Consider the following 18,669-nt stretch of genomic DNA (forward strand, 5'->3'; position numbering starts at 1 on the left):
AGCAGGTAAAAGTACTTGCCACCAGGCTTGATGACCTGAGTTTGTTGCTGGTTGTTTTGCTGTTTTGGGGGGCCTGCCACCCAGCTCTCAAATAAATCACACATAAAGACTTATTCTTAATTATAAATGCCTAGCCTTAGCTTGGCTTGTTACTTGTCAGCTTTTCTTAACTTAACCTGTCTGTCTTGCCTCTGGGCTTTTACCTTTCTCTATTTCTGTATACCTTTCTTTCTTACTCCATTGCTGGTTGTGTAGCTGGGTGGCTGGTCCCAGATGTCCTCCTCCTCTTGCTCCTAGATCTCTCTTCTCCCAGATTTCTTCTTCTATTAGTTCTTTCAGCCTTCCAGCCCCACCTAACCTTTCTCCTGCCTCACTATTGGCTGTTCAACTCTTTATTAGACCATCAGGTGTTTTAGACAGTCTCAGTAACACAGTTTCACAGAGTTAAACAAATGCAACATAAACAAAAGTAACACACCTTAAAATAATATTCCCCCAACATTTTCCCCTTTTTTCTAAACAAAAACGAAAGGCTTTAACATAGTAAGACTCTGTACAATAATAACAATTATCAACTAAAGATTACAGTCACAATGTACTGAATTCCAATTCATTTGTGTCTGTTACATTTAAAGAAAATACTCCATAATCTATCCTATCTTAGTAAATCCAATATGTTATACCTGATTTACTTTCTATCATATCTAAGGAAAACTGCAACTATAACTATCTAGTCTTCAACTCCATCAAAGGCCCCAGAAGGATATAATATTATTTAAGTAAACAAAAAGTGTATTGCAAACAACTTCCAGAAACTCTAGAAATGTCAGAGACATATGACTGCCTGGACAGTCACCCAAAGTTCCTCTGCAACATTGGGGCATCCATCTTCAGTCTACAGGCCCACAGTATCTGGAAGACTTGTCAGTGAAGCAGGAAATTTTAAAGACTGTCTCACCTATATTGGCAAAGTTTGTCAGTCACTTTCCTCTGTATCCTGAAAAATGTCTGACAGTTCCCTCTGTGACGCAGAAACCCTGAAGGACCATCCTGCCTTGTTTTGGCAAAGTTCAGCAGTCCTGTATATCCAGTTTATATAACATACTGTCAAGTAAAAGCAGCTTCTTGCCCAAATGGCTACCCTTGCCACATTGAAAGCAAACTCCATAAGGAGTTTCTTCAATTCCCATCATCTCTGAAGTAAATTGGTGCTGCCAGGAACAGATGTGTCTCATTGTCATGAAAAGCCTTAAGTTAACAAAACATTTTAAATTACATATTCTGTAGGTCTTTGAAAGGTTTGGAGACCATCTATCTATCTAAAATATATGTCTATATGATCTGGAAAGCATACCTAACATATCTACAATTTTGATTATTATAAATGACTAATCACTAACCTATGTTCCTGATTACCCTATATAGTTTATAATAATAGCTTTCAAAAACTAGAACTTCACCCTACATTTCCAAATGAATTGCATAGGCACAATACCTCAAACAAAAATAGAAATATGCATATAATGTGTTGTAACAAAAATTACCTTAAATTTTTGTCAATATACAAAAATCCTTTAACTAAGAATAGAAACATATATGCAGTGTAACAAAAATAACTTTAAATTTGTATCAATATTCTATATTCCCCCTAAATGATAACAAACATCCATAACCCATCAAATAATCAAAAACCACCCATACCCTCCAACTCTTGGGAATATGAGTGTAGTTTTCTCTAAGCTGCTTACTGCTGGCTGTGGGCAAGCACATCTTTAGGGTTCCCAGAAAAAAAAAATTGAGATAATGGCCAAGTCCTAGAAAGACCAGCAGTAACTTTTGCTGATAGATATCAACTGTCAAGATTTAGGAGGTCTTCCCTGATCAAACTTGATCCATACTATTCCTGAAGGAATCCATAGCCCCTCATCTCCCATGGGAACAAAACTCGAAAGCATTTTTTATTTCCATTTGACAAATATATTTTTGACTTCTTTTTTAAAGTTAAGATAGCCCTAAAGTATCTAGGTTAGTTCAATTTTGCAGTCCTGTTCACAATCCCATGTCTTCCAGCAGCTGTCTCTTGCCCATCAGCCATCAAAAAAATTAAAATCAACACAGTAATATACAGGATCCAGACTCTCTGAGTATTTTGCATCTCTATGTGGCTTATTCTTTTTTATTTTATTTTATTTCTCTCTTTAAAGATTTTATTATTTTTAAACTATTTATTTCTTTCTATGACTATCCATACCCTTTTTCTTTCTTTCTTAAGCCTACAACATTGTAAAACACACTGGAACCTGTTTAGAGGTTTTTTTCATCTGGACCTCTTTTACTATGTATCTTTTAGCCTTTTTAACCACATGAAAAAAACTTTAAACTGCTAAACAGCGTGTGCCTCTGCCCAAGGCTTTGGTGGCTGGCTCCTCCTGCTTCTCAGGTCTTGAAAGTCAAGCCTAAAGCTTGCTCCTGGTTGGAGGTTTGACCAGGAACTGCATTCAACCTTCCTAGAGCTCTAGAATGCCAGTGCTTGCACTGTGGCAGCATTTTTACTTAGTTTTTTTTTTTTTTTTTTTTTTTCTTACTTAACATACTAGCTTCTCAAGGGCTTGCCAGCAGGCAGAAACTCTTAAAGGAGCCATATTCTCTTTTGTTGTTGTTGTTCCTGGTTTTGTTTTTTTGTGGGTTGTTTGTTTGTTTGTTTGTTTGTTTTTTTCTTTTTCAGCTTTCTTAAGCCCTACATGGAAATTCAGGCCCACATTGGTACGCCAAAATGTTATTAGTTGTTTTGCTCTTTAGGTTGTTGGCTTACCACTCAGCTCCCAAATGAATCACACACTTATCCTTAATTATAAATGCCTGCCCTTAGCTTGTCTTGTTTCTTTCCCACTTTCCTTGACCTAAATTATCCCCATCTGTCTTTTGTCTCTGGGCTTTTACCTTTCTCTATTTCTGTATACCATTCTTTCCTACTCCAGGTCTGGCTGTGTAGCTGGGTGGCTGAACCCTGATGTCCTCCTCCTTCTCTGGCTCCTAGATCTCTCCTCTCCCAGATTTCTCCTTCTATTAGTTCTTTTAGCACACACACACACACACACACACACACACACACACACACACACACAATTTTAATCTTCTACTTATGAGTTATAATACCTTCTTGGATGAGCCTCCCATTAGCTGCTTACATTTTAATAGAAGAATAACACATCAGACTTGATAACCTTAAAATCTATCTGTAGCATCTTTATCCAAACAAATAGAAAAGAAAAGCCTATTCAGAGAGAACATGAAAGTATTTCTTCTATGAGTTACATCATGTTTTTCACTAACAACCCCTGGAAGTCAAATCAGGCCCACCCACCCCCAAAAGAATCAAAGAAATGGAACAAACCTGAGTTCCCAGAAATCTTTGCAGAACTTCAATTTAGTAAGTCCTGACTGAATGTCACCAGAGATCCCAGGAATGCCATCTGAAATCCCTTGTAAAGGTCACTGACCATGCCTTTAAGGTTGAAATCAAAGAGCTTTCAAGATAATGGTTCCCTCCACCCCAAATTGCAGCCAACAGAGCTACCCCTTTTAGTATAGCATCATCTTGTAGGTTACAGGTTGTAGAGTCTTCAAATTAATAATTGGCACTAGAGAAGGTGCTGGAATTGGCATGTATTTTATGATCTGCAGGTTATTGGTCATTGATTTCAACTGTATATAACTGAAGTCTTGAAATAATGGAATTTATCGGAGGAGTGTCCCATTCACCAGTGCGTGATTTAAACATCCTGAAAGACTCAGGCAGGCTCATAAATCATCTGTATGCGGAACATAGCAATATATCACCCCAGTGCTCATTCACACCATGTTGGGGAAAGAAAGGCCTGGGATATGAGTTATCACTTATGAGACAGAATCTCATATCTTTATGGCTTATATTGCCAGGAGGCTTTTTTGTATAACCTTCATACTTTATTTGCTTGCAGGTCATTCATAGTAAAAAATGCTTTTACCATGAAGTTTTTTTTAATCAAGGTTTTTTACTACATATTTATCAAAGCACTCACAAGTGTTCATGACAAAGTCACTTTCTAGCACTGAGATGGATGATCATCTTGAGCTCAGAATACCGGGTACTTTACCATGCATAAACAATGCTGAATTAGGCAGCTGTTCTCTAACATACCAGCTAGAAATGATAAACAGGTTAAAGTCAAACTGAGTGGTCTATTCGTAGGTTAGACATTTGTCTAAAGCAAAGACAGTGTAACTTTCCCTTTCTCTTGAAGTTATAATAAGAAACATGACCATCTTAAGCCCTGCATAATGCAGACATTATTTTATAATGATACAATCTACTTTCAAGTGTCAGTTTTCCAGAAATAATTCTAGCTTATTTTGTTAAAATTTATGTTCAGTCAACTTTGGGATTGATATTCTGCATTCTAGAATTTTCTTGTGTCAGAAAAAATGTCTGTAAAATATCAAACAGTTATATGAATATAAGTTAAACATTCACAAAATGGTATATTTTATATGGTTTAGATATGGTCATTATTTCTGGTATGCAGATGTTTTGTTTAAATTGTTAGATCTTCTAGATTGTTCTGCCCAGGAGTCTTCTGACACCAGGAGTATCATCTTCTAAAACTTCATCAGAAATACAGATTCTCAGTTACACCCCCAAACCTCAGCCAGTCCCCAAACAACACTAGAGAGTTCAGAAACTCAAGTATTGTGCCACCGAGCAGCGTGTTTAGACTTTAAAGTCTGACACTCCCTGCTCTGGATGGTTCAGATAGTAGCTGAAATTTTTTTTAAGAGACAAGAATCATTAATGTGATTCACAAAGTTATCAAGAGGCAAAACAATGTAGTAGCTAATATTTTTGAGCACATGACATGTTCCAGACAGTGTAGTGACTGGACGCTTGTTGCATGTATTACCTCGGATGAACAATCAGAAATAAAATCCTCTTTCTGTGGATGGAGACAGGTTAGTACACCGGGGGATTCAGGAATGTTTACTTATTGTAATCTACAGAAAAAAGCTAAGTCTAGAATGGAACTGTTGGAGAAGAAAACTGGTGGGGTTGGCAGGTGTAAGGGATCTAGACAAGAGCAGGGTTTAAGTGGCGCAGAGGATGGTCCAAAGTCAGCTAACAGGAAGGAGTTCCTAGCTTAGTAAACACGAAGAGATGCACTCATCTTCACTTTAAAATAAAGTTTAAGATACCGTGTTGCATGTGACTTTTATATGCAAATGTACATGTAGAATAACTGTGTATTTCTTTATGGATCTGAGTCTTCACAATGGAAACCTCTCCATGATACTGGCATAGGAATATGTGTTTTCATGAGCAATCACAAGTATCATTATTATTTGATTATTTATGTATGTATACGAGTGCTTTGCATCCACAAAAATGCCTGTGTACCACATGTGCCTGTGTCCATAGGCCAGAAGAGAGTGTCCAGTCTCCTGGGACTGGAGTTACAGATGGTTATGGATGTCATGTGGCTGCTGAGAATTGAATCTGAGACCTCTGCGAGAGTAGCCAGCGCTGTTAGCTGCTGAACAATCTCTCTGGCCCTTATTAGTTTTATTTTAGGAACAAACGTGGAAGGGCCAGTGGAGAGTGGTATAAACATGATTGGGAATGAGAAGCAGTAGAAAAATTTGATTCCGGCCTCATCCACATCATAATAATGGAGAAAAATAAACCAAGAGCTATCTGCTAATGAGACTGGTGTCATTGGAGTGTCTCATTGAAATCTCCTCAGTGTCACCCAAGCATGGTCTCAAATGAAGAATTTCAGAAGATGAAGTTTTCTGAGAGGCTCATACTGCTTGTGCTTGTATACTTTTCAGGGATTCAGACAGCCTTATCCTAGTGTGAGCGGTTCCTATGACGCGACAGGAGCCACTGAACACTTTCTATCCATTGGGAAGCACCACTTAACCCTGTGTCTTTGGAAGCAAATAGAAGGCATGGGTTGCCTGGGAAGTAACGTTAGAGTCCACAGCCGTGTAAGCCAGCTCTTCCAGTGTAGCATATTACCCTAGAGATTAGCCAACTAAGGAAACAAACATCATCTTGCAGTTTCATGAAGGAATCTGGGCTTGGCTTAGCAAGATGCTCTTGACTGAAGGAGACTTGTGAGGAGACGGTCCATCTCTCCTCTTGTTCTAGGATCAACAGCAGCCCCACCCAGTAGGAATTCATTCACATGGTTCCTGGTTGGCTTGGGTCCTCGTCCTACTGGCAGATTTATGACATGGGATCCAGAGTACCTCAGGAAAAGTATCATGAGAGACCTTAAGAAATAGGGCACCCAACATGGAAGCCACAGACTTTTAGAACCATATGTTAGAAGTGACATTCCATTTCTCTGCCGTATTCTGTTCTTTAAAGTCTGTAAGTGAAGACCACAGGAAAGCGGGGAGATTACATAGGATGTGAGTGCCACCAGACAGGGGTCATTGGATCAACAACAATACAGCTGGGTCTTTCCCCTTCCTGAATACTTCCATATGTATAATCCTGTCACTTTTTGACATGAGTTATTTGTGAAATGAAATAAAAATATTAAAAGCAATAAAATTAAAGAGAAAGCATTCTTATATCTGAAACATCAGAAAAGTCATTGGAGCCTTCTTAATAAGATAATTGAACTGACTGGGCAAAGGACTTATTATTGACCTTCTCAGCCACATATTAGATCATGTCATGAACCCAAGTTGAAGATCATGAATCTATGAGATATGTGAGAGCTTGAAAACATTTGGCATTGCAATGGCCGAAGGCCCTAGTGGTGATAGGAATACATGGATCTCTCTGAGTGGCCTAACAGTCCCCTCTTTGCTTTGTTCTCTCTAGTATGCTTGAGAGTTCAAACCGCCTTGATGAAGAACACAGGCTGATCGCCAGGTATGCCGCACGCCTGGCAGCAGAATCCTCATCCGTAAGTAGAATGAAAGGAAACTCCTGTTGGCCTCCAGCGTCTTTGAATTTCAAAAGCCCCAGTCCATTGTTGTCATTACGCCTGGTGCTAATTACAAAGAAAACTGGTGCTTTTTTTTTTTCTTGTTCTTGTCTTTGTTGCTATGATTATGATGTCTTAGTAATGAATTCCAAGTTTTGAAAATATGGTAGACTAAGGAACACAACCTCTACTGTAACACAAATCTTAAAGGTCTTATTAATAAAAACAAACCCCGGGCCAGGTATTGGGGTGAATGCTGGAAGATCAGAGAAACAGAACAAGCCACAGCTAACCTCACCTCACCAACTTCTCAGCCAATCCTGTTTCCTTGAACTGGAAGCCTCTGAGTCCTCACCCAAATGGATGTCAGCTGAACTGCTGCTAAAAGCCTAAAAGCGTAAAAAGCTTCTAGTTCCTGGTCCTAACGCCTTATATACTTTTCTGCTTCCTGCCATCATTTCCTGGAGTTAAAGGCATGTGTCTTTCCCAAGCAAGACATGAGATCTCAAGTGCTGGGATTAAAGGTGTGTGTCACCATGCCTGGTTGTTTCCAGTGTGGCCTTGAAGCCACAGAGATCTAAATGAATCTCTGCCTCGGGGATACTAGGATTAAAGGCATGTGCTACCATTGCCTAACCTCTATGTTTAATATAATACTGGCTGTTCTGTTCTCTGACCCCAAGATAAGTTTATTGGGGTGCACAATATATCAACCACACTCTACAGTAGTGTGATATGCCCAACTGGGAGCCCCACATACCTCCTCTTTACCCAATCTCGTTCCCATATCTGAGAACCTGAGGAAGAAGTGTTTATTTTCCATTGTGTAGGTATATTGGAGATCTGGAGAACAGTTTGCTCTTAGAATGAATGGCAATTTAATTTCCGATTCTTCCTCTCACTCCTTGCCCCATGGGGTAGTTTCTCCTTCCTTGTCTGCATATCCCATGACTCCCATCTCACATGTGAATCACATTCCTAATATGAAATAGTATTAACCCCATGTTTTACAGCAGCCCACTCAGCAGAGGAATGCTCCCGACATCTCCTTCACCATCGACGCAAATAAACAACAAAGGCAGCTGATCGCAGAGCTAGAAAACAAGAACAGGTAGGGCTTGGGGACATTGGGGCCTTGAGTTTTTCAAATTTCTTTACAGGCCAGTTTAAGGGAGGATAGCGCAAGGCTGTAAAGATGGCTATTGGAGCTTCATTATAAAAGTGTGGGTAGGGGAGTGTGTGTGTGTGTGTGTGTGTGTGTCTGTTGTGTGACTCTGTGTGTGTCTGTTGTGTGTGTGTTGGTATGTATATGTGTGTGTGCCTATGTACATGCATGCCTGTGTGTGGATGTGTGTTTGTGTGCATGTGTGTGTGTGCCTGTATGCTGCAGGCTGCAGGAATATATCATAAGAACTAAGCTGGTTATTGCAAAGTCACTACCTGGAGGGATCAGGGAATTCCTCCAGAGGAAGCCAAATCCCAAGGAGTTTTTGGTGTTACTTGGTTTGTTATATATCAGCTGTCTTCTGTTATGAAAATCATGTGTGCCTTCATAGTTTTCCCAATTGACTTTTCCCTAAGAAGGGTTAACAGTGTGGACTGATCACTCTCTGGACATATACATTCCAGGTATTTGGAGAACTGCCTCAGGAAAGGCTTTCTCTGGAATCAGATTCTCCCTTGGCCACTTTCAAGGACTAGCAGTAATAACAGTCCACATGCAAGTCTCCTGATTTAAGATAAATTCCACAAGGAAACACTGCCTAGGTCAGGTGGACATTAATAACAGCTTTACACAATTCAGCTCAGACCCTCCTTTTGTTATAGCCTTACCAACTTTATAAATCGCTAACTCCTTACCTAACCACTTCTAGGAATATTTAGATAACCTTCTGCGCTGACAGCTATGCTCAGCCAGAACCCCAGTTCAAGCCTCCCTGTAATTATCATCATTGGCAGCATCTGGCCAGGTCCATCCCCAGATGGAGGAAAGTACTTTATCAGAGATACCTCTGTACTCTCTAAGAACAGACTTAAGCATCCAGGCTACCTGTTTGAGAAGGCCTGGCGGATGTGCCAATTAAGCCTTACTTCCTCCTTTCCCAAACCTTACCTCCAGTTCCAAATCCTTTAACTATCACCAGAGGCATCTAGCTGTACACAGGTTGCCTAGCAACTGAGCACACTTTCCCCCACTCTGCAGAAAAACAGCAGATAGCTTGGACAGATAGGAGCCACAGGAAAAAAGAAGACAGTTTTATTTTCTCCCATTGACCTAGCAACTTATAGATTCTTAACATTTTCTACCAATCACGTTTAAGATTATAGTTGAGCACATAAAAGCCCTCTTCTTAGATATTACCTGAATTTAACCTTTAGTTAATTCATTTCCCCATTGGTCACTTCACTTTGGGGTTGCAAATGATAATTAATGGTTATGGCCTCCTTATGTGATTCTTATCACCCCTCCATTTGACCCTGGAAGCCTGGCTTTGCACTGCTAAGGGAATACTGCTTCTAAGTGTATATATATACCAGGACTTCCAGGGCACGAGAGGACAGAGAAGAGAAAAGAGAATGGAAGAACTAGATGAGTAAGAACTTGAGAGGAACGAACCGAGATGGGGAAGAACTAGATTGAAGGGCTAGAAGAGAGGACTAGAGGAACGAGATGGAAGATGAGGAAGAGCGAGATGGGGGAGAACAAGATGAGGAAGAGCCAGATGAGAGAGAAGGAGACGGGAGAGGAGCTGATAGGGGAAAGAACTAGATAGATGAGAACCTAGAAGGGACAGAACTAGATGAAGGAGTCAAGGTAGAACCTAGAGGGGACAGTAGATAAATATAGAGAGAAATTAGGCAAGAAAGGAGCTAGGCATGAGAGCAGAATAGAAGCTGTGTAGAGTCTATTAAACGATCACAGAATAATAAAGTGTATGAACTAAGGAGTCTCATGTACATAGATTCATTTCTTTTCATCAAAGGTTAATTATCAGCTGGTTGTAGATTCTTCCCAGACCCTGGGAGGGGACTATCGAGGGGCTGGATCCCCATAGTCCCTGAAACCTGTGTGGATGTGCCTGTGGGGGGGGGGTGTTTGTGTGCATGTGTATGTGTGTGCCTATGTGGGTGCAACTGTGTGTAAGTGTGTATATGCGTGTTTGTCTGTATATTTGTGTGTGTAGATGTATACAAGCATGTGGGGAGGGTGCCTGTGTGAAGGGGTGTATATGTTTGTGTGTATGTGTTTGTGTCTATGGGTGTATGTTTCAGAACCATCAACATGATGAATGTTGGACAACCCTGGACACTCTGATTTCCCTTTTTTCTAGTTTTCTTTTACTTTTTTTTTGTTTTGTTTTTTTGTTTTTGTTTTTGTTTTTTGAGACAGGGTTTCTCTGTGTAGCTTTGCACCTTTCCTGGAATTTGCTTTGTAGACCAGGCTGGCCTCGAACTCACAGAGATCTCCCGAGTGCTGGGATTAAAGGCGTGCGCCACCACCGCCTGACTTTTCTAGTTTTCTTAACAAGCTGTAGTTCAGGAGAATCTTCGTGGGTACAAGGTGGAATGTGTCTCTGTTGCTCAGGGATGAGTAGGAATCTCACCAAGAAGTCCTCCTATAACACTAGGGACAGCATCACCATCATCCCATTGTTCAATCCAAATATTTCTACATCAATAGGTCTCACCTCTGCTCAACACAGATTAATCCCACTGATTCTGTCTCTGCAGCATCTCCCCCAAAGCTCCCCATGGCATCTCCACCAGCAGCTACTGACCAACCTGTCATTTTTTAAACAAATCATGTGGTATTTTTTCCAAGATAAAACCCTCTTGATTTTCCATGACCTTTTGATTAAAGCCCTCTCCTGTGATGACGGCTGCAAGGTGCTAGCTCCCCAGAGTCCTGCATACCTTTCCAATGTCAGTGCTCATGACCATCACACTCCAGCTCTGATGACTTCTTTTACTTCCTAATAACCCTCCCGTCAGCCTAGGGAGCTTTTCTATGGAGTTCTGCAGGCTAGCCCCTCATTGTTATCAGGGGCATCACCCCCTAAGACTACTTCCTGTGTGTGTGTGTGTGTGTGTGTGTGTGTGTGTGTGTGTGTGTGTGTGTGGTGTGTGCCCTCAATGTCCGAAATAATGCCACTTATGCCTCTACTTCTTATTTTAACCCCATCATCCATGAATGAAATGGAAGTTCTCTAGGAACAGAGGTCATGCCAAAAACCTGCATGGCCCAGAAGGGCACCTGAAATTGTAGGTGCTGAATAAATGTTTTTGAATGAGAGAAAATAATAAGTAGCCAAGGCAAAGCTCAAACCCCGTTCCAAGTAAGCTCATCATGGGGAACAACTTGTCCATTCTATATTCCTTGGAATGATATAAAATGTCTAAATACATCATCCCATTCTTAATGCTAATGTCATATTTGATGTGGTGGTAGGAAAGTGGGAAACTGATCATTACTTCATGCCTGTAGAATTTAGCCTCAAATGTTTGGATATAAACTATCAAAACATTCTTTAAAATGACACAGGTAAGAATCAAGAGTCTTAGCACGGTTTCACGTGTTTTGTAATAAACACTCTTTTGACTGAATTGTCCCAGGACCTGGCTATCATCATCAGGAAACCACAAATCAGGGTGGAGGTACTGTAATAATTATGACATCATGACTTCATGGTCTTGGAAACTACTCCTCTGTATTGACCCCTCCTACCAAGCAGATATTCTTTACAGGATCCCTCTAATTTACCATGTGATAGGAAGCAAGAAGCAAGGAGGGAGAAAGAAGAGGCACTGTGAAGAATTAGGCAAAAGGAAAAAAAAATAGCTAGAGAAGTGAGAATTTGCGCAGGATAGTTTCCAGTTTATGAACTGCTATCTGGTCTATGTAACACTTGTTACTGATAGGGTGGGAAAATAATTGTGTGGAATCATGGAGAGCATTGATGAACGGATTTGTTTAAAATGAGCAAAGACACCTAAAATCCATGCAGGGGGGAATAAAGAAGAATGGTAAATGAAGGGAAAGCAGTGGGGGGGGGGTTGAGTGGGAGCAGAAGCTGTGAAGAGAGCATGTGAGCAAGCCAGTCAGCTGAGGGTTCCAGCCAACGGTGCAGAAGAGGCTCGTGACCCCAGGTCCCCCCTCCCCCCATGTGTGGGTGCCGACAGGGAAACAGGAAACATCTGCCCATCTTCAATGTTGTCTTGAAGCTTTCTATCGATCTGCACACCAGGAAGTAAGCAGAAAGAAAGAAAAAGTACTCCATTTTTTAATTCTTAATCAAAAGCCCAAAGTTTCCGTTCCTTTAGAGAACCTGAGCAAATATTATAATTGGAATTCAAAGGAGTCTATTTTATGTTCAGTAACAAAATAAACTTATAACATGGGCTATGAAAGGTTGTTCCAAATGAGCTAGTCCGGAATTAACAAATGCCAATCTACAGTGAGTGAGGCGCTCATAAGGTCAATGACGGAGCCAAGAGCAGCAGCAAGGAGATGGGGAAGCAGTTACCTTACCTGGACTGCGCAGCCTGTGGCTGACTGAACAACGGGCAAGCTGAAGCCACTCTCCAGGAAGAACTTTGCTGCACGGTCCTTTCATTCACTCAGAGTTCCCAACAGACATCACCACACACACATCCTTTCTCCAGCCTTCAGCCCCTCTTCTAAGGCGCTGTGGCTGCTACCCGGGAAGGAGCCATCCATCTGAGAGAGGTCCAAAGCGATGATTGCTAACATCCAACCCAGCTTCCCGGTGACAAAGGCAGGAAACTACCCTTTGCTTTGAGATATTAAAACCAGGGATGGAGACTTGTGTGCTTATAGAACACACACGCCCATCTCCTTCCATTTCATCCTCAACAGCCCTTTAAGGTGGGCACAGTGACTATTATCTTCTGTCATACAAATTAGTATTAAAAAGTAATGTATCCTGTCTCCATCTTTTCCCCACTGTGGCCAACTTTACATTGTCACTGTGGTCCAGGTTGGGGGGGGTAGTTGTTGTATAGAGGTGAGGTGTTAGTTGAACATGTCAAGGTAGTGAAATTTGGCCATTAAAAACAAAAGAATTACAGGTAAAAATACCAATAATCTTAGAGAAATACTTGCCAGAGTAAATCCAAAGGACTCAGATGAAGGGAAAAATAGAAGTATCAATATCCAAGACTGTCCATAAGGCCCCCCAAAATTGAAATTTATACTGTAGTGATAAAGAGCAGCTGTCAGACATGTGATAAGATGTCTACATGTTTCTGATAGAGTGACTGATCAGTTAAATGTGCAGAGGGCATTTTCATAGGGTTGAGGAGATGCTGGAGAGAAGTGATAAGTCCAATGGCAAATACATGATGCCAGAAATAGCATTAAAATAGCTGGTACAGAAGATGATTAGACAAAAGAATAGCTATAGAGTTGTTTTTAGAAATTCCAACTGAGGGGTCCTGCTTTCCTCTCTACTTTCCATGACGGACTGCAGATTTTCCAGTAACAATCTTAACACATCTAGACTCACTAATGGACCCCTTTTCTTCCTCTGTCTTGCTTCTTCCTCTTGTTTGTCTGATACAAAGGGGTGGTTGGGAGTGGGAAAGAGGAAAAGAATGTCAGGGTCAAGAACGGCGGTGTCTGTGCAGCATCAGGAGGGCGGGTCAAACCTGGCCTGAGAGCCACACACTTCAGGCCTCCTCCTGTGCCCTTTACAGACAGAGGGGGAAAGGAAGTATGCAGATGCCCACGAACCCATTAGCACTTCCTGGGCGCCTGCCCTTTCACCTCTCCTGAGCACTTCAGTCTGTAATCTGGTCCTCTGCCTCCCCATTTAATCTGCCTTCATCTGGGTCTTGTCCTGGTTCTACAACCAGCAGGAAGTGCTGTAGATGTTTCAACAACCCTGGTTGTGCCTTGACACCTTTTTCCTGCCTGTTCTGGGTGGTATTGTATCGTGCACTCCTGAGCACATGCTTATAGACCTGAGAGAGAAATAGAGAGAGGGGGAGAGGAAGGGAGGGGAGGGGAGAGGAGAGGAGGGGAGCTTCACTCTGCCTTACCCTCAGGCGTGCATCATTCCTAGAATTCCCTGCCCCATCCCTGAGGAACAGCTCATCCATCCCGAACTCACCCCTTTTAAGGCCCATCTAATGGAAATTCACTCATTTTCAGGCTCGGATCTCTGGTAGCCTAGGAGCCCTGAAGAGTAGCAGAAGAAAGAGAAATAAGCTAAGAGCCCATGGACCCACCCTTTCTATAACCATGGAGCCTCTTCTCTTTTATAAGGAAGATGAGTGTCCATGAAATATTCCTTTAAAGAAATATTTCTACCACAGAGCATCAGGGAGAAAACAAAAAATGATTAGGGTTCAAACTTCTCACCATTCCCAGGAAAGGTGGACTGGACTCCTGATTCGCAAATAATTATAAAAAATTATAACCACCCTGCTGTGTTTCTGAATACTCGAGCTTGACCTACACTGTCTATATTTTGGTACCCATTACCTGGTTTAGGGAAGTCTGATACTCCCAACAGCAAAAAGAGATACTCGCTAGCCTAATTTAATCATTACTTGTTGTATGCATGTATCATGTTACTATGTTACTCCATAAAAATGGACAATTTTGTGTCAATTTAAAATTTTGAAACATGGAAAGGCATCCTACCCCCCAACTTGCTCAGAAATATTGTTCTCCTTTCTCGATATTCTGTGCTGTCTTACCGGCCCTTTTGTTAAGTAGAAATTTGATGCTTCCCTGTCCCCCAAGAGTATATAACTAATAATCCTACTTAATGGCTTCAAATCTACTTACATATAATTTGCCCTGCACAGTTCCGTGTCACTGGTGGCCGGCCTAATGCTCACCCAAGTGCATGGCATTCAAGCATCAATAATGTCCCATTGTGTCACAGGATCAATTGCAATGAATCCTTTTAAAAGCCTTTCCTTGTAAGACTGCCTTCTTTGAAATTTATTGTTAAAACTGAAGATATAAAGTAAGAAGTTTTTTTTAATATGACTTTGGGATTTCTCTGATAATTTCAGCAAGAAAAAAAATTTTTTCTCAGTAAAAGAATAAGGATGTGTATTTTTGCCAAGTGAGCATCATTTCTTCTCTCTCAAGCATCTCTCATTTGGTATCCATGTGTATTCTGTGGTGTCAGAGTGTGATCATAAATAATTAGAGATACCAAACATTGCACTCACCAGTGTTGAATATGTTACCACGGCACAGCATTACTTACTGGACAGGTCCTAGAAATAACACTCGGCAGCTCACTGAGCAGCCTGCACGGTTTGGGTGTGGTAAAGATAGGGTGGGCCTTCCCCTCACCTATCCAAACTTCATGGGTGCAGGGCATCCCCTGGAGGAGGACGGTCAGCTCTGTTCTTAAGCACAAGACAACCCCACTTCTCTCTGTCCTGCTGGCCTGGTGTGTTCACACGTCGGTGTCACAGGACAACCCACTTCTCTCCGTGTGTCCTGGTGTGTTCACACGTCAGTGTCACAGGACAACCCACTTCTCTCCCTCTCCGTGTGTCCTGGTGTGTTCACACGTCAGTGTCACAGGACAACCCACTTCTCTCTGTGTGTCCTGCTGGCCTGGTGTGTTCACACGTTGGTGTCACAGGACAACCCACTTCTCTCCATGTGTCCTGGTGTGTTCACACGTCGGTGTCACAGGACAACCCACTTCTCTCTGTGTGTCCTGCTGTGTTCACACGTCAGTGTCCAGGGAAATTTCCACTGACACCAGTTCTTCCCTTCTTTCTCTCCCCCAAGAGAAATCTTACAAGAGATCCAGAGACTCCGGCTAGAACATGAGCAAGCGTCTCAGCCTACACCGGAGAAGGCTCAGCAGAACCCAACCTTGCTGGCAGAACTCCGGCTGCTCAGGTAAGAGGAGGACCCAGATTTCCCCAGGGAACGTAATGTTAGGGACCGGTTTCCTTTTTTAAATGGGTCTTGTGGGGAGGTCTGTATGCATGCATATACGTACACATGTGCACGGGTGCGTATGTGTGGGGTTGAGGTTAGGTGTCAGGAGTCTTTCCATCACACTCTGCCCTATATATGGAAGAAGTGTTCCTCACTCAATCAAAGCTCACTGATGGGGCTAGTGTGTCCAGCCAGTTTTCTCTCAGGGTCCCCTGCCTCTGCCTGAATAGTACTGAGATTACCATGGAGCAGCATGCCCACCCGACACTTATGTAAGGGCTGAGAGTATGGCACCTGGCTCTCCTGCGTGTGTGACAAGAGCTTTACGTGCCAAGCCGTGGCCCTAGCCCAAGGGTTTAGCACCGTCTGGCAGCAGCTGGCCAGTACACAGTCCGGAACCAGCCTACCTGATCTTTCTTGATCAATAAAACACACGGGATCACTGAGATCTGGACAATTTTGAGAGATTATACTTTTTTTTCCTAGACAGAAAGAAAAGGACAAAGTGTTCCTAAGATCAAAGGCAAAATATCTTCACTGGAATAAGAAAGTTTCACTTGGCTGTTTTTAGTCATTTGCACAATCAAAATGTGTGTACGTTAAAACCAAACACATAAGCAGCTAAATAAACATCGCAGGCTTCTAAATTAAAAAATTTAAAATATAGCCCACAGACAGAACCTGATTTTCTCTAAATCATGTCTTCAAAAGAGCCATGCTTTGTGGTGCACATCTGGAATCTGAGCCAATATCGACCCTGAGACAGGAGGACCAGGAATTCAAGACTAGCCTGGTAGTAACATAATAGGACCTTGTCTCAGTTGTTTTTCAGAATAACATAATTAGTTCAGTGGTAGAACTCTTATAGAGCACATTTGAGGGCTGGAGTCTGGTCCCCAGCGTCTATTTTAAAATAGATGCTATGCCTCTGTGTCCATCCATGGATGGGAAAGCCTAGCCTTGTCTACCCTGTGTCCATCCATGGACGGGAAAGCCTAGCCTTGTCTACTCTGTGTCCATCCGTGGATGGGAAAACCTAGCCTTGTCTATCTACTCTGTATTCATCCATGGATGGGAAAGCCTAGCCTTGTCTATCTACTCTGTATTCATCTGTGGATGGGAAAGCCTAGCCTTGTCTATCTACTCTGTATTCATCTGTGGATGGGAAAGCCTAGCCTTGTCTAATCTGTCACCTTAGGATATTTGAGTTGGAAGGGACTGTGGAAGGTCATGACTACGCTCTTGGGTGTCACTGTCTTCTCAGGCAGAAAGCTAAAGGAGTCTGCTTTGGATGAGGGCTGCAATTGTTCCCACTACTTCTATGCTTCAAAATGTAGGTATTATTGTAGGTTCCTCTCCTGAAACTGACTTGGCACCATGCCTTGAATATGACATAGCACCATGCCTTGAATATGACATGTATTCAGTTGTTTATGGAGTAAATAACAGAGAAGTAAATGCCCTCAAAGAAGACCATATTTATCTTTCACTAGAAAGCTTTGACTATGGAAAACTACATATTCTTATCCTTCAGTTTATGTGCTGAGTCTACTCCATGTGTACCTAGAGTGATCTATAGTTTCTATGGTGAGTACAGGTGCCTCTTCACAGAAACTCATCAAAATGAAGTCTCTTTTCTAAACTCAGTTGCTTCCTCCTGCCCTTGTTATAAAGTCCCTGTTGCACGCCACCATGGGTGCTTCTCAGGGTTCCATCCAAGCTCGGCTCTTCAGACACATGAACACCAGAGGAACCCTGCAGCCCACCTGGCCCAGGCTGCAGGTCCTGTCTCTCCCATGTCTATGACTAGAGCAGACCTACCAAGGCTTCACTTGAAAAGAGACTGGCAAAACCTATAGATGCTGCTTCATGTAGAGTGATTGCTTTATACTTCTGAATAACTAAATAATTTAATCAATAATTAGTTACTTCATTAACAATTTAATTATTAACAGCAAAATGACTTAATTAATGAAATTTTTTTCCAGATACCTCTATGGTTTCTATTTGGACTGTGTTCTATTCTAACTACTATAAGTTCTTACATACTCTACTACACTCTTTCCTAGAGGAAATGAAAATAAATTGAAGAGAAAGATGATGGTGTTTCTTTTTTTTTTAATTTAAGAATTTTTTTGTTTTTTTGTTGTTTTTTGTTTGTTAGTTTTGGGTCTTTTTTGGGGGGTTGTTTTTTTGTTTGTCTGTTTTTGTTTTTCGAGACAGAGTTTTTCTGTGTAGCTTTGGAGCATGTCCTGGAACTCTCTCTGTAGACCAGGCTGGCCTCAAACTCACAGAGATCCCCCTGACTCTGTCTCCTGAGTGCTGGGATTAAAGGTGTGCACCACCACTGCCCAGCCTTAAGAAGTTTTTTTATTCATTTTACATACCAACCACAAATCCCCCTCTTATCTCTCCTCCTGTCCCCCCAGCCTACCCCTCATCCTCCACAAGGGTAAGGCCTCTCATGGGGAGTCAGCAAAGCCTGAGGCAATACCAAGCCCCTGCCCCCTGTATCAAGGGTGAGCAGGGGGTTAGACCATAGGCAATGGGATCCAGAAAGCCAGTTCATGCACCAGGGATAGGTCCTGATACCACAGTGAGGGTTTGGTGACCTCAAACAGACCAAGCTACACAACTGTCTCCATACGCAAAGGGCCTAGTCCAGTCCTGTGAAGGTTCCACAGCTGTTGGTCCAAAGTTTGTGAGTTCCTACGAGCTTGGTTCAGTTGTCTCTGTAGATTTCCC

At 42.0% G+C, this 18,669-nt stretch overlaps 1 protein-coding gene across 27 annotated transcripts in view; it reads left to right on the forward strand.

The window, feature by feature from the left end:
* The window catches only part of Dtna (dystrobrevin alpha), a 358,974-nt gene that overhangs the window by 307,461 nt on the left and 32,844 nt on the right, over positions 1 to 18,669 (forward strand). For 25 of the 27 annotated variants that reach the window (XM_037196986.1, XM_037196985.1, XM_037196987.1 and 22 more), the window contains 3 exons: positions 6,875 to 6,959; positions 7,994 to 8,091; positions 15,769 to 15,882. In XM_037196986.1, the coding sequence (XP_037052881.1) occupies positions 6,875 to 6,959; positions 7,994 to 8,091; positions 15,769 to 15,882 (297 nt within the window). The remainder of the gene's footprint in view (positions 1 to 6,874; positions 6,960 to 7,993; positions 8,092 to 15,768; positions 15,883 to 18,669) is intronic. The other 2 variants (XM_037196990.1, XM_037196994.1) reach the window with 1 other exon arrangement.

Source organism: Peromyscus leucopus, chromosome 19, assembly GCF_004664715.2.
Source record: "Peromyscus leucopus breed LL Stock chromosome 19, UCI_PerLeu_2.1, whole genome shotgun sequence".
Taxonomy (NCBI): domain Eukaryota; kingdom Metazoa; phylum Chordata; class Mammalia; order Rodentia; family Cricetidae; genus Peromyscus; species Peromyscus leucopus.